We start from the raw sequence: 22,247 nt of genomic DNA, 5'->3' as shown, positions 1-22,247 counted from the left end.
GAGCAAAGGATCCACTTCTGGATTACCCTGGCTAATTTAAAATGGGACCTCAAGGGTTTAAGGGCTCAGGTGCAGAGAGCAAAGGATCCACGTCTGGATTACCCAGGCTAATTTACAATGTGACCACAAGGGTTTAAGGGCTCGGGTGCAGAGAGCAAAGGATCCACGTCTGGATTACCCTGGCTAATTTAAAATGGGACCTCAAGGCTTTAAGGGCTCAGGTGCAGAGAGCAAAGGATACACATCTGGATTACCCTGGCTAATTTAAAATGGGACCTCAAGGGTTTAAGGGCTCAGGTGCAGAGAGCAAAGGATCCACATTTGGGTTACCCAGGCTAATTTAGAATGTGACCATAAGGGTTTAAGGGCTCAGGTGCAGAGAGCAAAGGATCCACTTCTGGATTACCCTGGCTAATTTAAAATGGGACCTCAAGGGTTTAAGGGCTCAGGTGCAGAGAGCAAAGGATCCACGTCTGGATTACCCAGGCTAATTTACAATGTGACCACAAGGGTTTAAGGGCTCGGGTGCAGAGAGCAAAGGATCCACGTCTGGATTACCCAGGTTAATTTAGAATGTGACCACAAGGGTTTAAGGGCTCAGGTGCAGAGAGCAAAGGATCCACGCCTGGATTACCCAGGCTAGTTTAAAATGGGACCGTAAGTGTTTAAGGGCTCGGGTGCAGAGAGCAAAGGATCCACGTCTGGATTACCCAGGCTAATTTATAATGGGACCACAAGGGTTCAAGGGCTCAGGTGCAAGAGAGCAAAGTATCCACGTCTGGATTACCCTGGCTAATTAAGTATGTGACCACAAGGGTTTAAGGGCGCAGGTGCAGAGAGCAAAGGATTCACGTCTGGATTACGCAGGCTAATTTAGAATGGGACCACAAGGGTTTAAGGGCTCAGGCGCAGAGAGCAAAGGATCCACGTCTGGATTACCCAGGCTAATTTTAGAATGTGACCACAAGGATTTAAGGGCTCAGGTGCAGAGATCAAAGGATCCACGTCTGGATTACCTTGGCTAATTAAGAATGTGACCACAAGTGTTTAAAGGCTCAGGTGCAGAGAGCAAAGGATCCACGTCTGGATTACCCTGGCTAATTTAACATAGGACCACAAGGGTTTAAGGGCTCAGGTGCAGAGAGCAAAGGATCCACGTCTGGATTACCCAGGCTAATTTAGAATGGGACCACAAGGTTTTAAGGGTTCAGGTGCAGAGAGCAAAGGATCCACGTCTGGATTACCCTGGCTAATTTAACATGGGACCACAAGGGTTTAAGGGCTCAGGTGCAGAGAGCAAAGGATCCATGTCTGGATTACCAGGCTAATTTAGAATGGGACCACAAGGGTTTAAGGGTTTAGGTGCAGAGAGCAAAGAATCCACGTCTGGATTACCCTGGCTAATTAAGAATGGGACCATAAGGGGTTAAGGGCTCAGGTGCAGAGAGCAAAGGATCCACGTCTGGATTACCCTGGCTAATTTAGAATGGGACCACAAGGGTTTAAGGACTCAGGTGCAGAGAGCAAAGGATCCACGTCTGGATTACCCTGGCTAATTTAACATGGGACCACAAGGGTTTAAGGGCTCAGGTGCAGAGAGCAAAGGATCCACGTCTGGATTACCAGGCTAATTGAGAATGGGACCACAAGGGTTCAAGGGCTCAGGTGCAGAGAGCAAAGGGTCCACGTCTGGATTACCCTGGCTAATTAAGAATGTGACCACAAGGGTTTAAGGGCTCAGGTGCAGAGAGCAAAGGATCCACGTCTGGATTACCCAGGCTAATTTAAAATGGGACCGTAAGGGTTTAAGGGCTCGGGTGCAGAGAGCAAAGGATCCATGTCTGGATTACCCAGGCTAATTTATAATGGGACCACAAGGGTTCAAGGACTCAGGTGCAGAGAGCAAAGGATCCATGTCTGGATTACCCTGGCTAATTTAAAATGGGACCGCAAGGGTTCAAGGGCTCAGGTGCAGAGAGCAAAGGGTCCACGTCTCGATTACCCAGGCTAATTATGAATGTGACCGCAAGGGTTTACGGGCTCAGATGCAGTGAACAAAGGATCCATGTCTGGATTACCCAGGCTAATTTAGAATGGGACCACAAGGGTTTAAGGGCTCAGGTGCAGAGAGCAAAGGATCCACGTCTGGATTACCCAGGCTAATTTAGAATGTGACCACAAGGGTTTAAGCGCTCAGGTGCAGAGAGCAAAGGATCCACGTCTGGATTACCCAGGTTCATTTTAGAATGTGACTATAAGGGCTGAGTTGCATAGAGCAAAGGTTCCATGTCTGGCTAATTTATAATGGGACCACAAGGGTTCAGGGGCTCGGGTGCAGAGAGCAAAGGATCCACGTCTGGATTACCCAGGCTAATTTTAGAATGTGACCACAAGGGTTTAAGGGCTCAGGTGCAGAGAGCAAATGATCCACGTCTGGATTACCCTGGCTAATTTAGAATGGGACCACAAGGATTTAAGGGTGCAGGTGCAGAGAGCAAAGGATCCATGTCTGGATTACCCAGGCTAATTTAGAATGGGACCGTAAGGGTTTAAGGGCTCAGGTGCATAGAGCAAAGGTTCCATGTCTGGATTACCCAGGCTAATTAAGAATGTGACCGCAAGGGTTTAAGGGCTCGGGTGCAGCGAGCAAAGGATCCACGTCTACATTACCCTGGCTAATTTAGAATGTGACCACAAGGGTTTAAGGGCTCGGGTGCAGCAAGCAAAGGATCCACGTCTGCATTACCCTGGCTAATTTAGAATGTGACCGCAAGGGTTTAAGGGCTCAGGTGCAGAGAGCAAAGGATCCACGTCTGGATTACCCAGCCTAATTTAGAATGTGACCGCAAGGTTTAAGGGCTCGGGTGCCGAGAGCAAAGGATGCATGTCTGGATTACCCTGGCTAATTTAGAAAGGGACCACAAGGGTTCCAGTTCCCACATCTGGACTACTTAGATTTACCTAGAATGAGACCACAAGTATTTCAGATCTCAGGTGCAGAGATCCCTGGCGGGATTACCCTGACTAATTTATAATGAGGTGCCAAGATTTTAGGGCTCCTGAGCAGAGAGTGTAAAGGGTCCATGACTGGATTGTCCTCACTAAGTTAGAATGATGCCACAATGGTTTCAGGGCTCGGGTACAGAGCGCAAATGGTCCATGTCTGGATTACTCTGACTAACTAAGCATGAGACCACAAGTGTTTCGGGGCTCAGGTGAAGGGAACCGCATTGTCAATGTCTGAATTTCTCAAACTAGTTTAGGATGGAACCACCTGTGTTTCAATGTTCAGGTGCAGAGAGCAAATGGTTCAAGTGTGAATTACCCAAACTAATTTAGAATGACGCCACATCAGTCTCAGGTGCAGAGAGCAAATGGTTTATCCTGTGTGACAGAGCCATGATTTCATTATCTTTCATTAATAACTTCTAGATTTTCAGTTAAATCTAAAAACAAAATGTAAACCAATTTTCCAAGCAATTTGAGGACCATCCAGTACAAATTTCACCTCATGACTTTAATGCCACCGACACTTCCCTACAAGCCAGGAGCCTTCTGGAACTCTGGAAAAAAATAAGAGAGGACCAAAGAAGAGACAGATACAGTACCAACACCCTTACTCCATGTATCACAGAACACAAGGGCACTGGCGACAACCACATCAAAACACCAAAGATGATGAAGCTATAGAATTTATTGACCCAACTATCGATTTAACACACCGACTCAACAATGAAGCAGCCTCTTCGGAACCCCTACCGACCATCGACTACAACATAGAAGCAATCCAACTTAACATCCATAAGTCAAAACAGGAATCGGTAAACAAACCAATCCATACCAAAAAGATCCACTGCAATCTAACCAATGCTAGACCAATGTCCAAACACGCCACCGAGATCTACAACCTCTTGTGTGGCAGAGGCATTGACATCCTATTCATAACCCAAAAACATGGCTAGACGACAATTACAAAATCTCACTCCATAACTGCCTCCCAGGCAACTTCAAGAGCGCACAAACATGAAAAACAAAAGAGGAGGAGGAGGAGGACTGGCAATAGCTTACAAGGATCACCTAAAAATTTAAATATAAGACCCATTAAGCATAGATAACTGCCAATCTCTAATCCTCTGCCTATCAACAACCCCCAAAACAAACCTCAAATGTATTCCAGTATACAGACCACCGACTTAAGATGCAACCTTCGCGGATGCCTTCACAGAAGCAATCATCAGCCTAACCATCAAACAAGAATACCTGATAATCCTTGGAGACTTCAACATCTGATTTGACAAAGAAACCACAATCACACAAAAATCCCTAGCCAAACAACTGAAGACAATGAAACTACATCAACTAGTCAAAAGAGCAACTCACGCAGTGAGACATACACTAGATGCAATCTTTGCCAACAAAAACCTTATCACCCCGACGCCACTAATTCAAATCCACTGGAGCGACCACCTCATCATCCCATTCGTGATCACGCTGGCCACTTCAACAACCAAACAACCCGACAAGCTGCAGACTATCATGAAAAGAAACTGGAGGACCATCAAACACAGCAACTTAGTAGAACTACTGGAAATCAACAAACCATCAGCTACAACCATGGACGAAGCCGACGTTGACAGAAAATCAGAACTACTTCACAAATGGATAACCACAACAACAGACGAGATCTCCAAGGAAAAACCTTTCACCCCTTTGAGCAAAATAGCAACAGCAAAATGGTTACCCCGCTACTCAGCACCAAGAAAAGAAAAAACAGGAAACTGGAACTAGAATGGAGGAATAAAAACAACCAGGCCAAGAAACTTCAATTCCAACAACAAATCCACTCATACAAAAAAGAAATCCAAAAGGCCAAAAGAAATTATTTCGACAACAGAATCACTAATGCCCCAACAGCCAAAAAGAACGGTTTAAAATAATAAACAAAATGAGAAACCCCCCCCCCCCCCGGCTGCAACAACACACTGATACCTTCGCTGAAACTATGCAATGACCTCACAGACCACTTCAAAAACAAAATCAGCACCATCCAACAGATCATACAAAGCAGACCAAGCAACCACAAAATGCAACCCACTCACCCATCCGAGGACCGTCAAAACAAAGTCTGAAGCTTCCCCCAAATATCAGCAGAGACATGCGTAAAGCTGGTAAATAATAGCAAGAAACCTTCTCAACCTATCAATTTCAACAGCAATCTTTCAAATAGGAAATACATCAAACCGCTCCTCAAGGACACAGCAGGAAATGTGGCCCTCTCCAACTACAGACCCATCTCCAACATCCCATACTGTCGTGACTTGCCGCGTAGTGAAGAGCAAATGGGCCTCTGTACCCAAGTTACCCACAAGGAGAGTGAAAGCTACTCCCTGTGCGAGCCTTGAAGCCACAGGTGGTTGGATTTGTTGGCAGGATCAGACGTCGCCGAGGACCCCAAAGCTATGGAAGGAATTGCAGGAATTAGCACAGGCAATCACAATTTACTATCAGTGGTGTAAATGTATCGAAAAAGGCTTACCTATATCTAGTAGGAGGGTGTTAAAGATCCTAAGGTAAGGTGCGAGGGAGCGTCACCAATCCTGAAGCCCAGTACCTGGGAACAAGTACTGATTGTTCACCTGTAAATTAGGAGGGAATCGTGATGTTATGGAGTTGTAATTATTCCATGAAAACTCCAAGATCGATTCCAATGGGTCCTGAATCCTGAGCAAGGATGGTTCAATGATGCAGAGAAGGGAAGTTCCGAAAACAGTCCGTAAATCAATAGCCAGAATCAAAAACCAGGTATCCGTGTAAAGCCAAGCAACAGTACCATAGGAGTGAGCAGGACAAATCCGTAATCCGTGAGCCAAGGTCCAAAATCCAAAATTATCCGTAACTTGAGTCGAAGATGCCGAACAGTGTTGTAGAACAGCTGTGAAGCGGCGAATGGCACAAAACTTCCGGCTTTTATGTTCGCCAGCTCCCAATCACGTGAGCGGAGCCTGAACACGTGATCGGGAAACTGACGCGGAACCAGAAAGTGGCTGCGATCGGCTGCGTCAGACCACGTGAGCGGAGCTCAGAACACTCGACCGGGAGGCTGACGTGGAACCAGGAAGTGGCTGCGATCGGCCGCGTCAGACCGCTCGCAACCTCCAAGGTAGCTGCCACTGGAGACGTGGGAACAGATACAGTCGCCTCCTGAGTGAGGTTTGGAACCGCAGCCGATGACGCCTTCCCCGCACCTTAGGTAACGGGATGTCATGAGGGGGTGAATGGGACACTACCATGGCTGTACTACGTGTCAGGGAGTTCTTACCAGTGTGAGAAGCAAGCAAGGCAGTGTGTGAAGGGGAACCCCTTTTACAGTGCATGAGACATACCCAGCGGAACTACATTGAAACATACATCCATAGAAAAACACAAGAATTCATAGAAGAACACCTACTCCTAGACCAGGCACAAGTAGGCTTCAGGCCAATGAGAGGAACTGAAACAGCGCTGCTTTCAATCTGGGATGATTTAAAGGCGAATGCAGACTCAGACAAAAGCACAGCTCTGATACTTCTGGATCTCTCTGCAGCATTTAACACAGTCAACCATGACATCCTCCTCGGGAGACTGGAAAAATTAGAAATCACTGACATAGCCCTACTATGGATTAAATCATGCTTAACAAACCAAACAGAAACCATATGGATCAAACCTTTCAAATCCACTTCAAGGGATTCCACCTGTGGAATACCACAAGGATCTTCCTTATCACCATTGCTTTTAAACATATACCAGACACGACTAATCAAGCTCAGTAAAGACACAGCCTCAGATGCTACAACTACGCTGACGACACACAAATCGTCTACAAAGTACAAGGTACACAGGAAGAAAACACAACACTAGAAGACTGCCTAAATGAACTCTACGGCTGGATGAACACTAACGGCCTCACACTCCACCCGGGCAAAACCGAAATAATGATCATATCCAAAAATGGAGAAAACAACCACTACATCCCATGGCCAACCGAACTTGGTATAGTGCCAGTTCCATCGACGATAGTAAAGAACCTGGGAGTTTTGATGGACAATGAACTAACGCTAGAGCCACAAGTAAACAATATAATCGCGAAATGCTTCTTCCTCCTACGTGCAGTGAAAAGGATCCTACCATTCCTCTTTCACCCACAAAACGCTCACCTTTATCGTCCTCATCATATCTAGAGTAGACTACGCCAACAGCCTATACCTAGGAATGCCAGAACGACTCTTAAAACTGCAATGATTCCAAAACACTGCGGCCAGACTCCGGCTCAAAGTACCACGAGGAGAACACATTACACCGGCACTGAAAATGCTACACTGGCTACCAATAAAACAACGGTTAAAGTTCAAATCAATGTGCAAAACGCATAGAGCAGTCCACGGCCAAGGAGCAGAGTTCCTAACAGAGAAAATAAACATCTACCACCCAACAAGACCACTCAGATCAAGCAGCGACATCCGCCTAGAGCCAAAATCATACAACAAAAGAAAATATGGAGGATCGTCATTCTCTCACCTGGCCCCAAAAACATGGAATGAGCTACCAGGTAACATACGTAATACAAGAGATCATCTTCAGTTCCGAAGACTGCTCAAAACTTGGCTCTTTAACCCGGAACAAGAAGGAAATGGCTAGAAAGCGCATACACCCCGGTAAACAAGAACCCTAGAGAGGGAACCCATCATCCCTAGCTTCCCATCTTGTCTCCCTTAACTGGAAGGCAGGGGGTGGATGCCACTGATACCATTATGCCAAAGCGGAAACGTAGGCAGACTAGGATCTCGCTTTAGAATGGGCAAGGAGGGACCTTGAGGGCAGAGGGAGTACGCATTACCCACGTACCGCTTGTCTACAGAGGAATCATAGGCAGGTAACGACAACCAACATGGAAAAGGGCAGGAAAGGAGGGGAATCCTGTAATCTTTATATCCCAACACCAGAGGGGGGGAAGACACATGCTTCAACCAGGTACACAAATTAATAAAGTAACACAAAGGAAAACTGCAACCCCATCATACCTTCCAATGAGATGGACATACTACAATAACAAACTCACAGGACAACCGCAGATGTAGTACAAAGAACAGAAACACAATGATTAATGAGATATTAATTTTAAAAAAATTAAAAACCTGACTATTCCGAAATTAGTAAAATCTCTACTTTCCCCATACACTTCTCACACCGAAAACCACACAACCACTTCTCCGCACAGCACCCCGCACGTATTTCACCACACCGCAACAACAGACTATTAACACATAACCCTTTTTCAACAAGAACATGGGCACTCACCGAACCGATACCCGCATACAAGCTCAGTGCACGTTGAAAACCGAACTGAAGCTGCCAACAGGACAATCCTATTAACCCCCACCCGTCCTCTTTCAGATCCGCCAGATCGCCTGGGGACCACCTCCTGTGAAGACGGTGCGCGGTACAAATACCTTTAACATAACAGAACAATAGATCCACAGAATGAATCCTAAAATCCTTTTTTTAAAGTCAAGAAATAGCCTTCCCAAGTCTGATGGGGGTTCAGGGCTCAGATGCAGAGAGCAAATGGTCCATGTCTGGATTACAATAAGGCCACAAGGGCTTGGGTGGAGTAAACAAAGGGTCCACATCTGGATTCACTAATAAAAAAAATATGATCAGAAGCGCTTCAGGGCTCAGGTGCGGAGAGCAAAGGCTACACATCTGGTTTACCCAGACAAATTTGAGAGGAGACCACAAGGATTTCAGGGCGCTGGTGTAAAGCGCAAAGGGCCCACATCTGGATTACCAAAACAAACAGAATTGGACCGCAAGGGTTTAAAAATTAGCTGAGTAGCGAGAATTCCTCAACGGAACTCTTTGCCAACACTGATGGAGATGAGGTTTGTATCTGTTAACAGCATGGGTTAAAGGGCGCATTGAGGGTACTTTCTGAATTCCGATATATGTTTGTCCATTTTAGACGGTGCTATACAAGTCAGGATAAACCCACATTGAAGGCATGTCAAAGTTCTTAAACTCTTTCTATGAGGTTCTGGTGTGAGTCTCGCCTCATTTATTCAGTGAGTGCCACTGGTTTTGCAGCTTCCTCATGGCGGAACCTCTGCAAGTGTGTATGGACTGTGAAATGGGGACTGATTGCTATCATTTCTCTCTGCTTTGCAGGACATCGGGAGCACCCTGACCCGGTAAGTCGGCTTTATTTTAATGACACTGTCAATGGGGCCGTGCCTCCAGGAATGTTCTCTGGTGTCATATTTGCTTTGTGTTTAGGTGGGAGATGCCTGGTAAACCATATTTCAAAATAGCTCAGTGTACATCATCTGTTACTCACAAGTAGCGTATTCCCGCGAGGCACCTGAAAAGGGAGGTAACTGGCATATCATGTATTTATACTTTCATTACCGCAAACCTAGCACCAAAGTGCCGTACAAGAGTTCAATTGATAGGAGGGGGGTTTACAAAGACTCTGGAGCATTGATGGAATCGGGGGCAGAGTTACCCAAGTCAAGCCTAGCAATTCCCTGAAGAGAAGGGTTTATATTGTTTTCCTAAACAAAGGGAGTTTTGGAGCGGTCCTGATAGCCACTGGAATGGTGTTCCAGTAAGCTGCCATGGATGTTCGTACTGCTGTGGATTTGTGCACCCTGATGCCTGCAGGTTTTCTCTATGATAGAGCGTCAGCAAACCTTGGCTCGCCAGATATTTTGCACTATGACTCCCATGGATCAGGGGAGTCACTCTGGAGGGACACGGGTTGTAGACCATTTTGGGTTCAACCTAGTAATTGTCTGGCTCCTAGAGGGTCTAAATTGATCCGCAAGGTAGTTGGGCGGCTGGGTGGTGGTTGCGTTGTATGTGTTACTGGGCAATTTGTAAAGGATCCTGGTCGGGAAATAGAGCGAGTAAAAGTCATGCAGGCTGGGGATGATGTGGATTTTAGAACCTGGGAGTGCTTTCAGGGGACCCAGGTGTATCGCCAGCAGCCTGATGTGGACAATGTTACTAGAAGGTTTTAAGAGGTTTATTTCCTCTGTTGTGATGTCGTATTCCTATCTGGTTTACGAATACAGGACATGAAGTATGGCACGTTCTCATTCGTACGAATATTATGAAAATGCAACTTATCAACTAATTCACTCTAGATACTGTGGCAGGTTGGATATAGGAGACAGAAAAGAGTAAGTGTTTCGACACAACTCATTATTTGAAAATACTGCACCACTATGATGAGTTCCGTACTCTATAAAACAACAAACGGGTGCTCGTCAGGATGTCGAACAAATAAACTCGGGCCTCTGCCTCTAATACCTGCCCTACCACTAAAGAAAATAAGAAAGACAATCTTAAGTTATGCCTTAGAATATGGTGGCTCTCCCCCTGGGTTCTCTAGGTGGTGGCTGGTTTTCTGACTCCAACTTAAGAGGTCTCAAAAAGTCTCTTCCAATTCCTGATTTGGTGGTTCCAGTGAACAAACAAAAATGTATTTACAAGAACGAGTCTGTGACGGGGCGGGCAGCCACAAGACCCACGCTGACTACGATAGCAAATCCAACAGTAATTATTGTAAAATCGAAACATACAGGAGGCCTGTATCATCTGGGTAAAGGTATCCGGGCCAAGCGGGGCTTGGGATGTTGGTGCTAGGGCCGTCACTCTCTACCCTGTCCGCCAAGTGAGGTGGGGTGTGGAGGGGGCCTGCCGGCACTCAGGCACACTGGACGGGTTGGGGTGGCTCCTCTCTTCCCCCTGACATGGCCACAATGCTGGCCCTGTCACAAGTCTCTTACATCTCTGGCCTTGTTGCTCCGGTGAACAAATTAAACAAAAACATTTCTCTAAATGCTCCTATTACGCAAAACAGCTTTATTAGGTAGTCTACACAGTTCGTGGCTTATCCTCTCCTCTGGGGTATACTGCATCCAATCAGTTCCTCTGATTTGTGTCTCTTGTTCTTCAACAGACACCACTTTCTTCAGAGAGTCCTGCTGTCGGCATCGGATAGGTCAGTTTTCTGTCTGTGATCATAGTTTCTTTCAACCCTTCCTGGATTCTTCCGATTATTAGCCCTGCGTGGGCTATGGGCCTGCGTGGCCTTGCTTTGTTTGCAGTTTCTCTGACGGTTTCGCCTATCCCCATCTGGGGTCTGTTGAATGGCAGCCCTGTGTGGGCTATGGGCCTACTTCGCCGCCCTCCACCTTCTTTCTGTGCACCACTACTTACTGTGACGAATCGCGAGATTCAGTCACTTTGCGATACCCTCCCTAGGGGTAGACGCAAGCAGGACATCACTGTGAGAGAATCCTCCTTTGGGACAAGGACTCAAATTCTGCCCAGTTACTAACTTGTGGACCAACAATAACACCAAGGCTTCAGAAGGTCCCAAAAGATCAAACCACTGTTTGTTACTGTGCCAAGAAATGTATTGTACCAATACTGTGAAGAAGAAGAATGAAGGAGGGATACAGATCACTCCACGGTCTCGAATGAACAATACTGTCAAGAAGAAGAATTAAGGCATGATGGAGAGCACTCAGCTGAAAAGGAGGACTATAATCCTCCTCCGTCGAGGGCCCAGCCAAGTGTCATAAAAAGAGCAGAAGGAATGTTGTTAGGAGGAAGAGAAGCTCAGGAGTTTCAAACCAGCCTTGCCGTGGCAGCTGATCAGGAAGTCCTACGTGCCAGGGAGGCAACCAGCTGGCGTACGAGGGAAGCACCGGAAGAGCTTGAAGCAGGAGAAACCAGGAGAAGAAGACTCCAACAAAGAGACGCAGTTGTGATTGGCGTTGTGACCCATGAGGGGTGGACTGCGCAGTCTGGTAACTGCACTGAGACCGCTAGGAAGGTGGCACCCCAGAGCGGATGTCGAGGAACCGAGAGGGTCAGAGAGAATATGGAAGTCATCCTGAAAAGAAGAAGATGTACCATCCTGCAGGTAGGCTCGGTGACGCCAAACCCCAGGAGAGAAGTGTATGATTCACTGGATATCGTCACTTCTCCCAAAGGGGAGCCCTTTCCCATGAGGCCAGGGAGATGCGTCCGCTACCCGTTTGACCCCGTTGGGGCATTATAATTCAAGAGGATCACATGGCGTTGGACTCCCCTGTGGGGAAAAGGACAGGACAAGCATCTAGGGTGCAGCCCTTATGAGAACATCACACCCCCACATACCGTTACCTCTCCTTCCTCTGCTACCCTCTTTGTAGACAGTAAACCTATGTACTTGTGCAGTAGCACCTGCAGCGTTCCAAGCGCTGGATGGGATTACCACAATAAATTATCTCAGGCCCAAATCACCGGACAGACTCAAAGAATATGGCAAAAAACTTTATTATCAATTCAATAAAGTAGGGAAACCTGGCGAACAAACAGATTGTAGCTCACACACTCGCAATGCATTTCAATTATGCAAAAGGCTTTATTCCTTGATGTACGTCAGCTATGATGTCATCCAATGTGACAAATACTAAATACCTATCGGGCGTTGAGATTGGTTAAGGGAACATATATACCTAGAGTTCATATAAGTGTTAGTATCAACTTTCGCTGCCCCGTATTTAATAGGCACGCCTTGAACAACCTCTAACTACATAAAATACTGATAATAGCATAACCGCAGCAGCGAATAGGCTTCTACAATAATGTATAGTCCACCATCACATAGGTCCTCATGATTGGTTGGCACTCTCTTAACCTTGGACATTCAGCTCGTTAGTAGCACATAAGCAATGAAACCAGGTGCAAGGGAACACCGTCAGACAGCTGCCCTTCTCAGCTAATTAGCCTACCATATCTCATCAGTTAGGCCCTAAGCCAAGGCTTCTTCTCTGTAGTTGAACTTGCTGACTGTTCTCTGTCTCTGAACTTTAAAGGGAGTGATGGTACATTGCTATATTCGTCTGGAGCTTTATGAATAGGCCTGGTCTTCTGATCTTGAACAACGTGTAAGGAGACCATGATTTTCTCCATTCTATCCTTCTATTTAGGGCTATTTGATTCAATTATATTGGGTGCTATTACTCCTCTTGGCCTCTGGAGATTTGGTTGCTCCGTCTTGCATGTGCTTTCTGCATCTTTGATTGTACAATACTTGGCACTCTTAATTATTCACTACTTTGTTTAATCTAAGAGAAATATGTTCAGCCTATGTAGATTATCCTCTTCGACACCTTATGTGCATTTCAGTTGCTTCTTGCTGTGACATCCTTGATTCGGAGCCAAGCAAATATCCTTTGTTCTTGCACAAACCTGTATTCGATCACCTGTCAGCTCTGCAGCCTTGGTTTCCCTTCTCAAGGTTTCTCACTTACTATTATACAATGCCGAAGTCCATTTTCTCAACATGGCTGCTTTACCCATGTTATATTTCCTACTTTAGCAAGCTTCTCCATTGTCTTACCTGCCTTGCGTTTCTGCGAATATACATCTACTGCAGCTCTCAGTGTATATGGTTTTTCTTCATATTCGCATATGTGTTTACTTTGTTCCTTCAATTACATCTTCATTCTCTAAATATTCATACGTCAGTTTCAGTGCGTCCACACATCTTTTCTGCTCAGTGGCATCACTTTTCATCTATCAGACATCACTTATAGTTCTTCTATGTCCAGTGGTGTCTGCAAACTCGTCTACCGCCTCAGTCCAAGGATACATTCGGTACAATTGTCTGAGTGCATAATGTCTCTCATACCTTCGATGCAGTATTGGGATTATACCAGGTGTCAAACACAGTGCTTTATTGTTGTTATTCCAGTATGATAGAGGTGAAGGGGTGGGCTCTATAAATGACATGTACGTCTGCTTCTCTACATACTGTTATAAGGTAGAGTGCTTCTAGGTTCTTGAAAGTACTGAGACGAAGAACGATGACAGGAACCTAGGTAATCAAAGCACTGGGATAGGTTGGCCCCTTGGAGAAATGAAGATAACACCTGTGAAGAACTTATACAATGGGCTCAGACACTGCTGGCAACATTACATCAAAATCAAAAATGGACTAAACACTGAGTCTCGGGCAGCCGGGGAAGACTACCAGTGTGCTGTGCAACGAACATTGGAGATTCAAACCTGCTTCGCTGATCTGAAGGGAGAAGGCTACAAGGAGGCTGGCAATACGCCACGTCTGATGAGCGGAAGTTCTGCAGAAGCAGATCTGTGCTCAGTAGTGTTGAGAGGAGAAAGGAATGCAGAAGGCAGTCGGGAACGCCGTTGCATAGCCGCAGAAGAAGCAAGATGCAGGAGAAGCCGCACTGAGCTCCCACCATCCCAGGAAGCCCTGGTGGTGTGCCGAAAACCACAACAAGGTAAAGGGTGGCACGGGAAACCCGGCGGGAATGTGGGGCAGCTCACCAAGAGGACGCATGCAGTTGTCCCTAGGCCCCTTTGCAGTCATAAAGCTTGGGTGGCACATCAAGGGCAGGAAGCCTACAAACCTTCTCCTTCTCACTGCAGTGGTGGAATGAAGCCTGTTGACCACCAGGAAAGGACCCCAAGTACAATAGAGAGAATTCAAGAGGCAGAGCTCCTCATGACATTAGCAGAGATAAGCCCAGTGACAACCAAAGGAGGGTCAGGGACCCTAAACAAAATACAAGTCATATTCCTTGTGGCAGTACTTGGCAGTGGAGTGAACCATGTGGGCCAGTTCAAAGAAGAGGAGAAACCAGGGTCTAGGACCCAAAGCAAGAACGTGTTACAAGTCATCTTCCCAGTGGCAGTACTTGGCAGAAAAGTGAATCAAATGGGCCAGACTAAAGAAGAAGAGAAGCCAGGATTCCGGACCCTCCTAACATTTACAACTCGGGTGTTATATGTGTGACGCCTAATGAAAAGAAGACATGGGGAAGTGGGTCATTCCCCCTAGTTGTACGGAACTGATAAAATACCAGGAGAAGGGAGTCATTCTCCTGGTAAAACCGGACCAGTAGTAAGGTCCAAAAAGGCCTGGGGAAGGGAGTCATTCCCCGAGACTAGCTGAAATCGGATGTCACAAGAAGGGAGACATTCTCCTGGCCCACCAAGAAAGTATTGTTTAGAACTTTGCTATCAGTGGAAGGGAGTCATTCCCCCTGACAATGTGTGAGATATGAGACTGTTCTAATATTTGAGAACTGTTTCTGCAACCCAAGAACTATAACCCAGGGGAGGGGAGTCATTCTCCTTTGACCAGAACAATACTGCTTTATTCTTTACTTTCTAGTGTAAGGGACAGAAATAAGGTTTTCTTGACACAGGACGATGGACATTCTTGAGTTGACAGACATCCTGATAGTCACCTTATCTCTTTAGTTGAGGCATAGAAACCCCTCCCAGGAATAGGGACCGATAGGTGTTCTTTCTCTTTTTGATATAATAAAAGTCTTTAGCCCCAAACATGCCACCTTTTCGTCAGCCTTCTTCTGCAGCCTTACAGAAGGTAACAGGGATGGCGGGAGACCTGGGAGGGTTATGGAGATAACGAGTACCAGAATCCTACTCGTCACAGTGAATGTAAAGAGTTGAAGTCAAGAGTGAATTATCACAGGCTCAATCATGCCTGTCCCAGTGATAGTGATGTGAGAAAGTTAATTGATGAACATTACTGGCACAATCACACTCGTCCCAGTAATATTGAGATGTGGGATTCAGAAGTGAATCATTACTGGCACAATCACACTCGTCCCAGCAATATTGAGAAGTGGAATTCAGAAGTGAATCATTACTGGCACAATCACACTTGTCCCAGTAATATTGAGAAGTGGAATTCAGAAGTGAATCATTACTGACACAATCACACTCGTCCCAGTAATATTGAGAAGTGGAATTCAGATTTGAATCATTACTTACACAATCACACTCGTCCCAGTAATATTGAGAAGTGGAATTCAGAAGTGAATCATTACTGACACAATCACACTCGTCCCAGTAATATTGAGAAGTGGAATTCAGAAGTGAATCATTACTGGCACAATCAAACTCATCCCAGAAATATTGAGAAGTGGAATTCAGAATTATTACAGAAGCCCTTGCAGGACAAGCCCACGGCATTAAGCGATGCGGGTGCGCAGGAGACGTTGCAAGATTATACGTAACACGCTGCGCTATGTCCACGCATACGTGCTTATAAGAACCGAGGTACAGACCCTCTGAGGCAAAGCCCTCGCATGACAAGGCCATGGTGTTGAGTGATGCAGGTGTGCAAGAGACGCTGCCCGATTACACAGAGCACGCTGCGCTACGTCCATGCATCCTTGGCTATAAGAACCAAGGTACGGACCCTCTGTGGCAAAGCCCTCGCAGGACAAGGACGCAGTGTTGAGCAATGCAGGTGTGCAAGGAACGCTGCCCGATTACACGTAGCACGCTGCACTACACCACGCATCTGTGCCTATAAGAACCAAGGAATGGTCCCTCTGCGGCAAAGCCCTTGCAGGAAAAGGCTGTGGTATTGAACGGTGTTGGTGCGAAGGAGATGCGGCCCCATTACACGTAGTATGCTGCGCTACTTCTGTGCCTGTACGGACCCTCTGCAGCAAAGCCCTTGCAGGACAAGGCAGTGGCGTTGACCGCTGCAGGTGTGGAAGAGACGCTGCCTGATTACATGCAGCACGCTGCGATACGTCTGCGCATCTGTGCCTATAAGAACCGAGGTACAGACCCTCTGCAACAAAGCCCTTGCAGGACAAGGCTAAGGTGATAAGCGACGCAGGTGTTTTGCGGCGAAGGAGTAGCATTGCAAACAGCGAGTGAGGTGGACCTCAGCCTCCAGTCTTCTGCCGCAAGGCAAGAAGGTGTGGTGAGTGTTAGATTGCTACATTCCATGTAACCGTGCTGACCCGGTACCCTTCTCACACTTGTATGCGCATTGTTTCCCCCGTGACCAGCCCTCACACCACCCCTGCTTACTCTCGCTCCATCGCACCCTAGGCTGCATATGCTCCCTTGCACCCTAGGCTGCGTATGCTCTCTCGCACTGTAGACCATTTGTGCTTCCTCGCAACTCTAGGCTGCGTTTGCCCCCTCGCAACTTATCCCATGGGTGTCCCCCGCAACATAGGCCACCTGCGCTCCCTCACAATTTAGGCTGCTGGTGCCCCTCGCAATTTAGGTTGCATGCGCTCCCCTGCAACTTAGGCCATGTTTGCCCCTTTGCAACTTAGGCCACGTGCACTGCCTCACAACTTAGGCTGTGCGTGCCCCCTCGCAATTTATGCTGCATGCACTCCTCTGCAACATAGGCCATGTGCATTTCCCTCTCTACTCGGGCGCTTGCACCCCCTCCTTCTCCTAGTTGCTGCACTCCCTCTCATCTTAGGTCCCTGCATTCCCCGAGGTCCTTTCCCTTCCCTCTCATCTTAGCTCCACCCCCCCCTTGATCTATTGTGTACTGTTCTTGTCATTTTGTTGCTCCACGTTTGTTGGCTTACATTGCATTGCCTGCATTCCTGTTGTAAATTAGTTACTTCTTGGTTCCTTTGTGATTGCGCTTATACGTTCTCCTTTGTTATGATATTGTGCTGTTCTCATCTGATCTTTATTTGTTGTTCCCCACAGTTCTTGGCGTCTCCCTATACTGCCTGCTTCTTCCAATCCAGCTCCCCTGTTGTGCTCTGTACCTTATTGTTGGTCCTTATTCTTTCTTCCTTTCTAGGTCCCCTGCTCTGCTCTGTGCTTCGTTGGTTCTTTGCATCTGCATCCTTTTTTCTCTAGGTCCCCCATTGTTGAGCTGTCGACCATGTTTTGCATCTGATTTCTCTGGTCCATTGCTCTTGTTCATTGTGTGCCCCCATTCTTTTGAGTCCCTCCCACCCGGTGACCCCCTCCCCCGCCTATTCCCCAGTGCCACACGCCCCTCCCCTGCTTGGGCCCTTTTCACCCCTCTCCCCTTTCCTCGTCCTTTCTGCACCCTCTATGGTGCTCTCTGTCTCACCTATCTTCTCTAACTGCTTCTCAATCGACTATCCTATCCCTCTCACTAAGTCTGGCAGGAAAAAGCTCAAGAAGGACATCCTGGTCTCCAAACCAGGCCTCTCTATCGCTGATACTACACCAGTGCTTCCTCCAGACAGACCATTACCGACATCCTCTTTGTCGTTCCCTCCCTAGGTCTATGGACCCCCATATGGTCTCTGTTCTCTCGTTTTCCTCCTCTCCCATTAATGGTGGCACCCGGTGGGAGGCCCTCCTGACCCTTCCACTCCTCCAAGACCATCATTGATGTCTACTTAAATGGCACAGTTGGTCCAGAGCCCTCAGGCCAACCTCCTCCTTTTTGATAGACTCTTCCAGCCCCTTATCAACTTCCTTTCCTCTCCTGCGATACCTTCTTTCCCTTCTCTGGCTCCTCTGCCGCCTCCATCCTCTGCCACCTCTATGGCACCCTCTGCTGCTTCTCTGGCCACCCTGTTGCCTCCTTCCTCAGCCACCCCTCTGGCACCCTCATCTTCCTCCCTGGCTACCTTTCCCTCTCCTCCTTCCTTCTCTGCCCATCCTCGGGCACCTCTAACACTTCCACAGGACGTACCTCTTTATTTATTTATTTATTCGGATTTGTAAAGCACACAACAGCTCGTGAGCTTTGTAGCGCTGGTTGCATAAGGGGGTGAACAACTTAGTTACATAGGTAGCAGTAAAAAGAGGTCACAACTTAGTTACAAAGAACAGCAAAAACAAAACTTAGTTACATTGGTCGCAAGCAGCAAAGAGTACTCATGGAGGAACAGACAATTCGTAGCAAAGTTAGTGGATAGATTTAGTTAAAGAGAGCAGTTTTTAACTTTTTGCGACCTGTACCCTGTACCTCTGACCTGTGCCCCTCAACGGAAGTCCTTCAAAAGGGGCAACCTGCTCCACATCGCTACTCTCAACTCTCGTTCAGCTGTCAAACACCTTTCTGACATCTCTCCTGGCTTTTCTCTCACTGTGGCCACTATCTACAGGCCGCCTGGCCCGGTCGCCCCCTTCATCTCTGAGTGGGCTGACCTATCCTCCTCCCTCCTCGGCCTCTACTCCTCAACCTCTCCTCCTCTGGGACTTGAACATCAACCTGTCTGGCGGGAAAACTCATTACTGACCTTTAGAGCTGGCCTAAAGACCTACCTATTTAAATAGGTCTTACGCCCTTTCTGTCACCTTTGTGGCAATTGTTGCGGTTGGTTATAGCTAATCGATGGATTCTCTACCTGTGCTAGTTAAAGTTCCACTGGTGCCAGGATTCGATTTAGTTTATTGTGTGCGCATTATAAATCTTTCAGAATTCAAATTCAAATACCAGACCTTCTTTGGGACTCTTTCGCAATCTCTGCAACTCTCTCTCTCTCTCTCTCTCTCTCTCTCTCTCTCTCTCTTCTTTCTCCCTCTCTCTCTATTCCTCCCTCTGGCCCGACTCACTCTGCTGGGCACACCCTGGATGTTCTGATCTCCTCAGACCTCCCCTTCTCTTACCCTCTAACCACTCCTCTCTCCTGGAGTGACTACTTTATCCTTTCCTCCCATCTCTCTCTCTCTCTGTCTCTCGCTCTCTGTCTCTCTCTCTACCCGCCAGGCCAAGCTGATTTCAGCACCGCCACCTACCTTCTCTGTTATCTGACCCATGAAGCGTGTGTCAATTGAGGCTTTCACAGCTACTTTATCTCCACCTTCTGCACCTTTTGCTGACTCAGATCCTGACACAGACATTTCTAATCTTCATCTCTCTATCTCCTCGGCCATCTCTAATCTTCATCTCTCTATCTCCAACACTCTTGATGTCCTTGCCCCTGTCATGAGGATCCATTTGAAGCCCAAATCCAAGTGCATCTCTTGATACGGATCCAACCTCGTCACCCTTATACGCAAGTGTAGGGTGGCTGAGAGGAAGTGGAGGGCATCAGCCGCACCCCCTGACAAACTGGCCTGTCGCCTGCTCCAAACGCAATACAGACTCTCTGTCCTTGCTAAGAAGAGCGCCCACATCCAAGCCCGCGCCTCAGCGGCATCTAACAACTTGGCCAAACTCCTGTTCCCTCCCAGGCCCTCTGCACGGCCTTGGCTCTTCATTTCATCACTAAAACTCAGGACATCCTGTCCACCCTCTCTTCCTCTTCCTCCTTCCTTCTCTTCCTTTCCCTTGTTCACCCCCAACAATGCTTCTAGACAAGTCCGATCTATGAAAGTCTTGTCAAAGCAGGTTTTTCCCTGTTCTTCCAGAACCATCGAGGACCACATCGACACCCTTGCTCCAGCCCTGGCAGATCTCTGCAATCACTCTTTTGCCACTGGAACATTCCCCTCCCCCTCAAGCACTCCCTTGTGCACCCCCTCCTTAAAAGGCCCTCTGCCGATCCTTCCCCTGCGGCAAACTATCGCCCGATCGCCATCACTCCTTTCTTGGGCAAACTCCTGGAAAGCTGCCCATCTCCCAGCTTAATCTTCACACTGAATCTGTTGGTTGTCCCCATGACCACCAGTAATTGCTGGCTGGAAACTTAGGAAAACCGGTCCTCGGCGAGCCCTGTGATGCTCATACCAGTATGAGACAGCGTGCTGCAGAACTGGCTCTAGCGATAACCTGGCTTTAGATCGCTGTATTTAGACTTTAGTGACATGAGAAGCTCTCACTTTCCACAATTTTCTGTTTTCTGTTCAAAACCCTGAGCGAACATGCCCTGCACCAGAAAACATGTATTCAAAGGAAACATGGTGCAATAAACCTTATGTCCTTCGGGCTCACTCCCAGGCACACAAAAGGCCCAAGAAACCAGGCCTTGATGCAACTTCAGAAAGGGGCCTCATTGCAGCCACTGAATCTGAACCATACACACCTCTGAGAGGTCCCTTAATGAAGGGCCTGTAACAAAACTCCCAATGCACAGAGAACATTGCTTCATATCATTGTGTGTATTGGGGTTCAGCTGTGCAAGTGCACAGGAACAATAAAAGGTAGGATCTGTACATTCAACCATGCACTCAATATATATTAAAGCAGGCTGTTTAGAATAAAGGCCAGTGTTTGGATGCCAGAAACTGTGACTAACGTTGGAATAAACAAAACTGAGCTTTTAAGAGAGCATTCTGATCGTACGGCTCAGGTATCAGGGAAGGCAAGCATCTGCCAGCACAAATGTTCTTTTTATTTCACCGACCCTTGACCTGCAAATGTAAGGAGGAAGCAGTGTGCAAGGCATTCTGGGAAATAGTTTAAAAAAAAATTAAATTAGTTTTGCTGATTACATTAATCCCCATATTCTGGATATATATATTGTACATTCTGAAATACAATCGTAGGGCTTACAGAACTCGTTTTGGAAGCAAGGTCAAACACTATGTTCCAAAGCTAACAGTTTGGACTGAGAGCGAAAGGACGACATTATGACAAATTATAGTGCACACTTGTGCTTGCCACACTTTATACCCAATGCAAAAGTACAATTGACTATCTGTGTCCTTTAATTGGAGACTGGAACTTAGGAAATCAGCTCTTACAAGAAGCACTGTGCATTGGACACTTCTAGTCAATGGGCTTGCACAAAATACACATACATGCAGCAATATTTGCCACAGTTTAAGGGACATTTCAATTTCTGTAAACTAAAATTATGACGCTTTATCCTGGCCTGTAGCGGGTTGTCCATGTCGAATTTCAGACATTTTTTGAAGATAAGAGCTTTCGTTCATGGGTTAAAAAGAGAGACGTGGCGTGGATGCAGTTCGTTGTTAGTCTTAGAGAGCTTTCAGAGAGGCTCGATCATGGCCTGATAAGTGTGACATACATATATACAATCTCACTGCATGAAGGAGCCAACAGGTACGATAACATAGACCCAGGGCAGCCAAGGTCGAAACATAGAGCTTCCTGCACATATATATTGTGACACTGGAGCCACCTAAATATTGTCTCGTCACCACTCCCTTCCAGGCCCACTCAATTTAAACCTTTACAATTAACCACCTTCACTGTGCTAGTCTTAACAGTGTCACACTGAGTAGCATCACCTGGGCAGCACAGAGTGTTTTCACCACAGAACACCATCACATGCACACGGCTTTAACACAAAGCAGCACTGACAGGAGCGTAGCACCTTTGACAGCAGCGTAGCATGAGTAGCATCACAGAGCAGCATTAATGTTTTACACATTAGGCTGCACATTTGGTAACTCTGCCGTGACTTCGGCACAGCAGATAACCACTTCAGAACCAGTCCCGCCAGATTTGCCTAAACTTCAGTTGGACCACCTCCATTTGTGGAGCC

At 47.0% G+C, this 22,247-nt stretch overlaps 1 protein-coding gene across 1 annotated transcript in view; it reads left to right on the top strand.

The window, feature by feature from the left end:
• Positions 1 to 22,247, top strand: part of LOC138517002 (E3 ubiquitin-protein ligase TRIM39-like) — a 159,374-nt gene that overhangs the window by 108,103 nt on the left and 29,024 nt on the right. Inside the window, exon 4 of the mRNA XM_069632503.1 lies at positions 9,205 to 9,227. Coding sequence (XP_069488604.1) covers positions 9,205 to 9,227 — 23 coding nt within the window. The remainder of the gene's footprint in view (positions 1 to 9,204; positions 9,228 to 22,247) is intronic.

Source organism: Ambystoma mexicanum, chromosome 6q (genome assembly GCF_040938575.1).
Source record: "Ambystoma mexicanum isolate Mex_15411 chromosome 6q, UKY_AmexF1_1, whole genome shotgun sequence".
In the NCBI taxonomy this organism is placed as follows: domain Eukaryota; kingdom Metazoa; phylum Chordata; class Amphibia; order Caudata; family Ambystomatidae; genus Ambystoma; species Ambystoma mexicanum.
The sequence above is the reverse complement of the archived record's forward strand: the minus strand, read 5'-3'. Positions and strand labels throughout refer to the sequence as shown.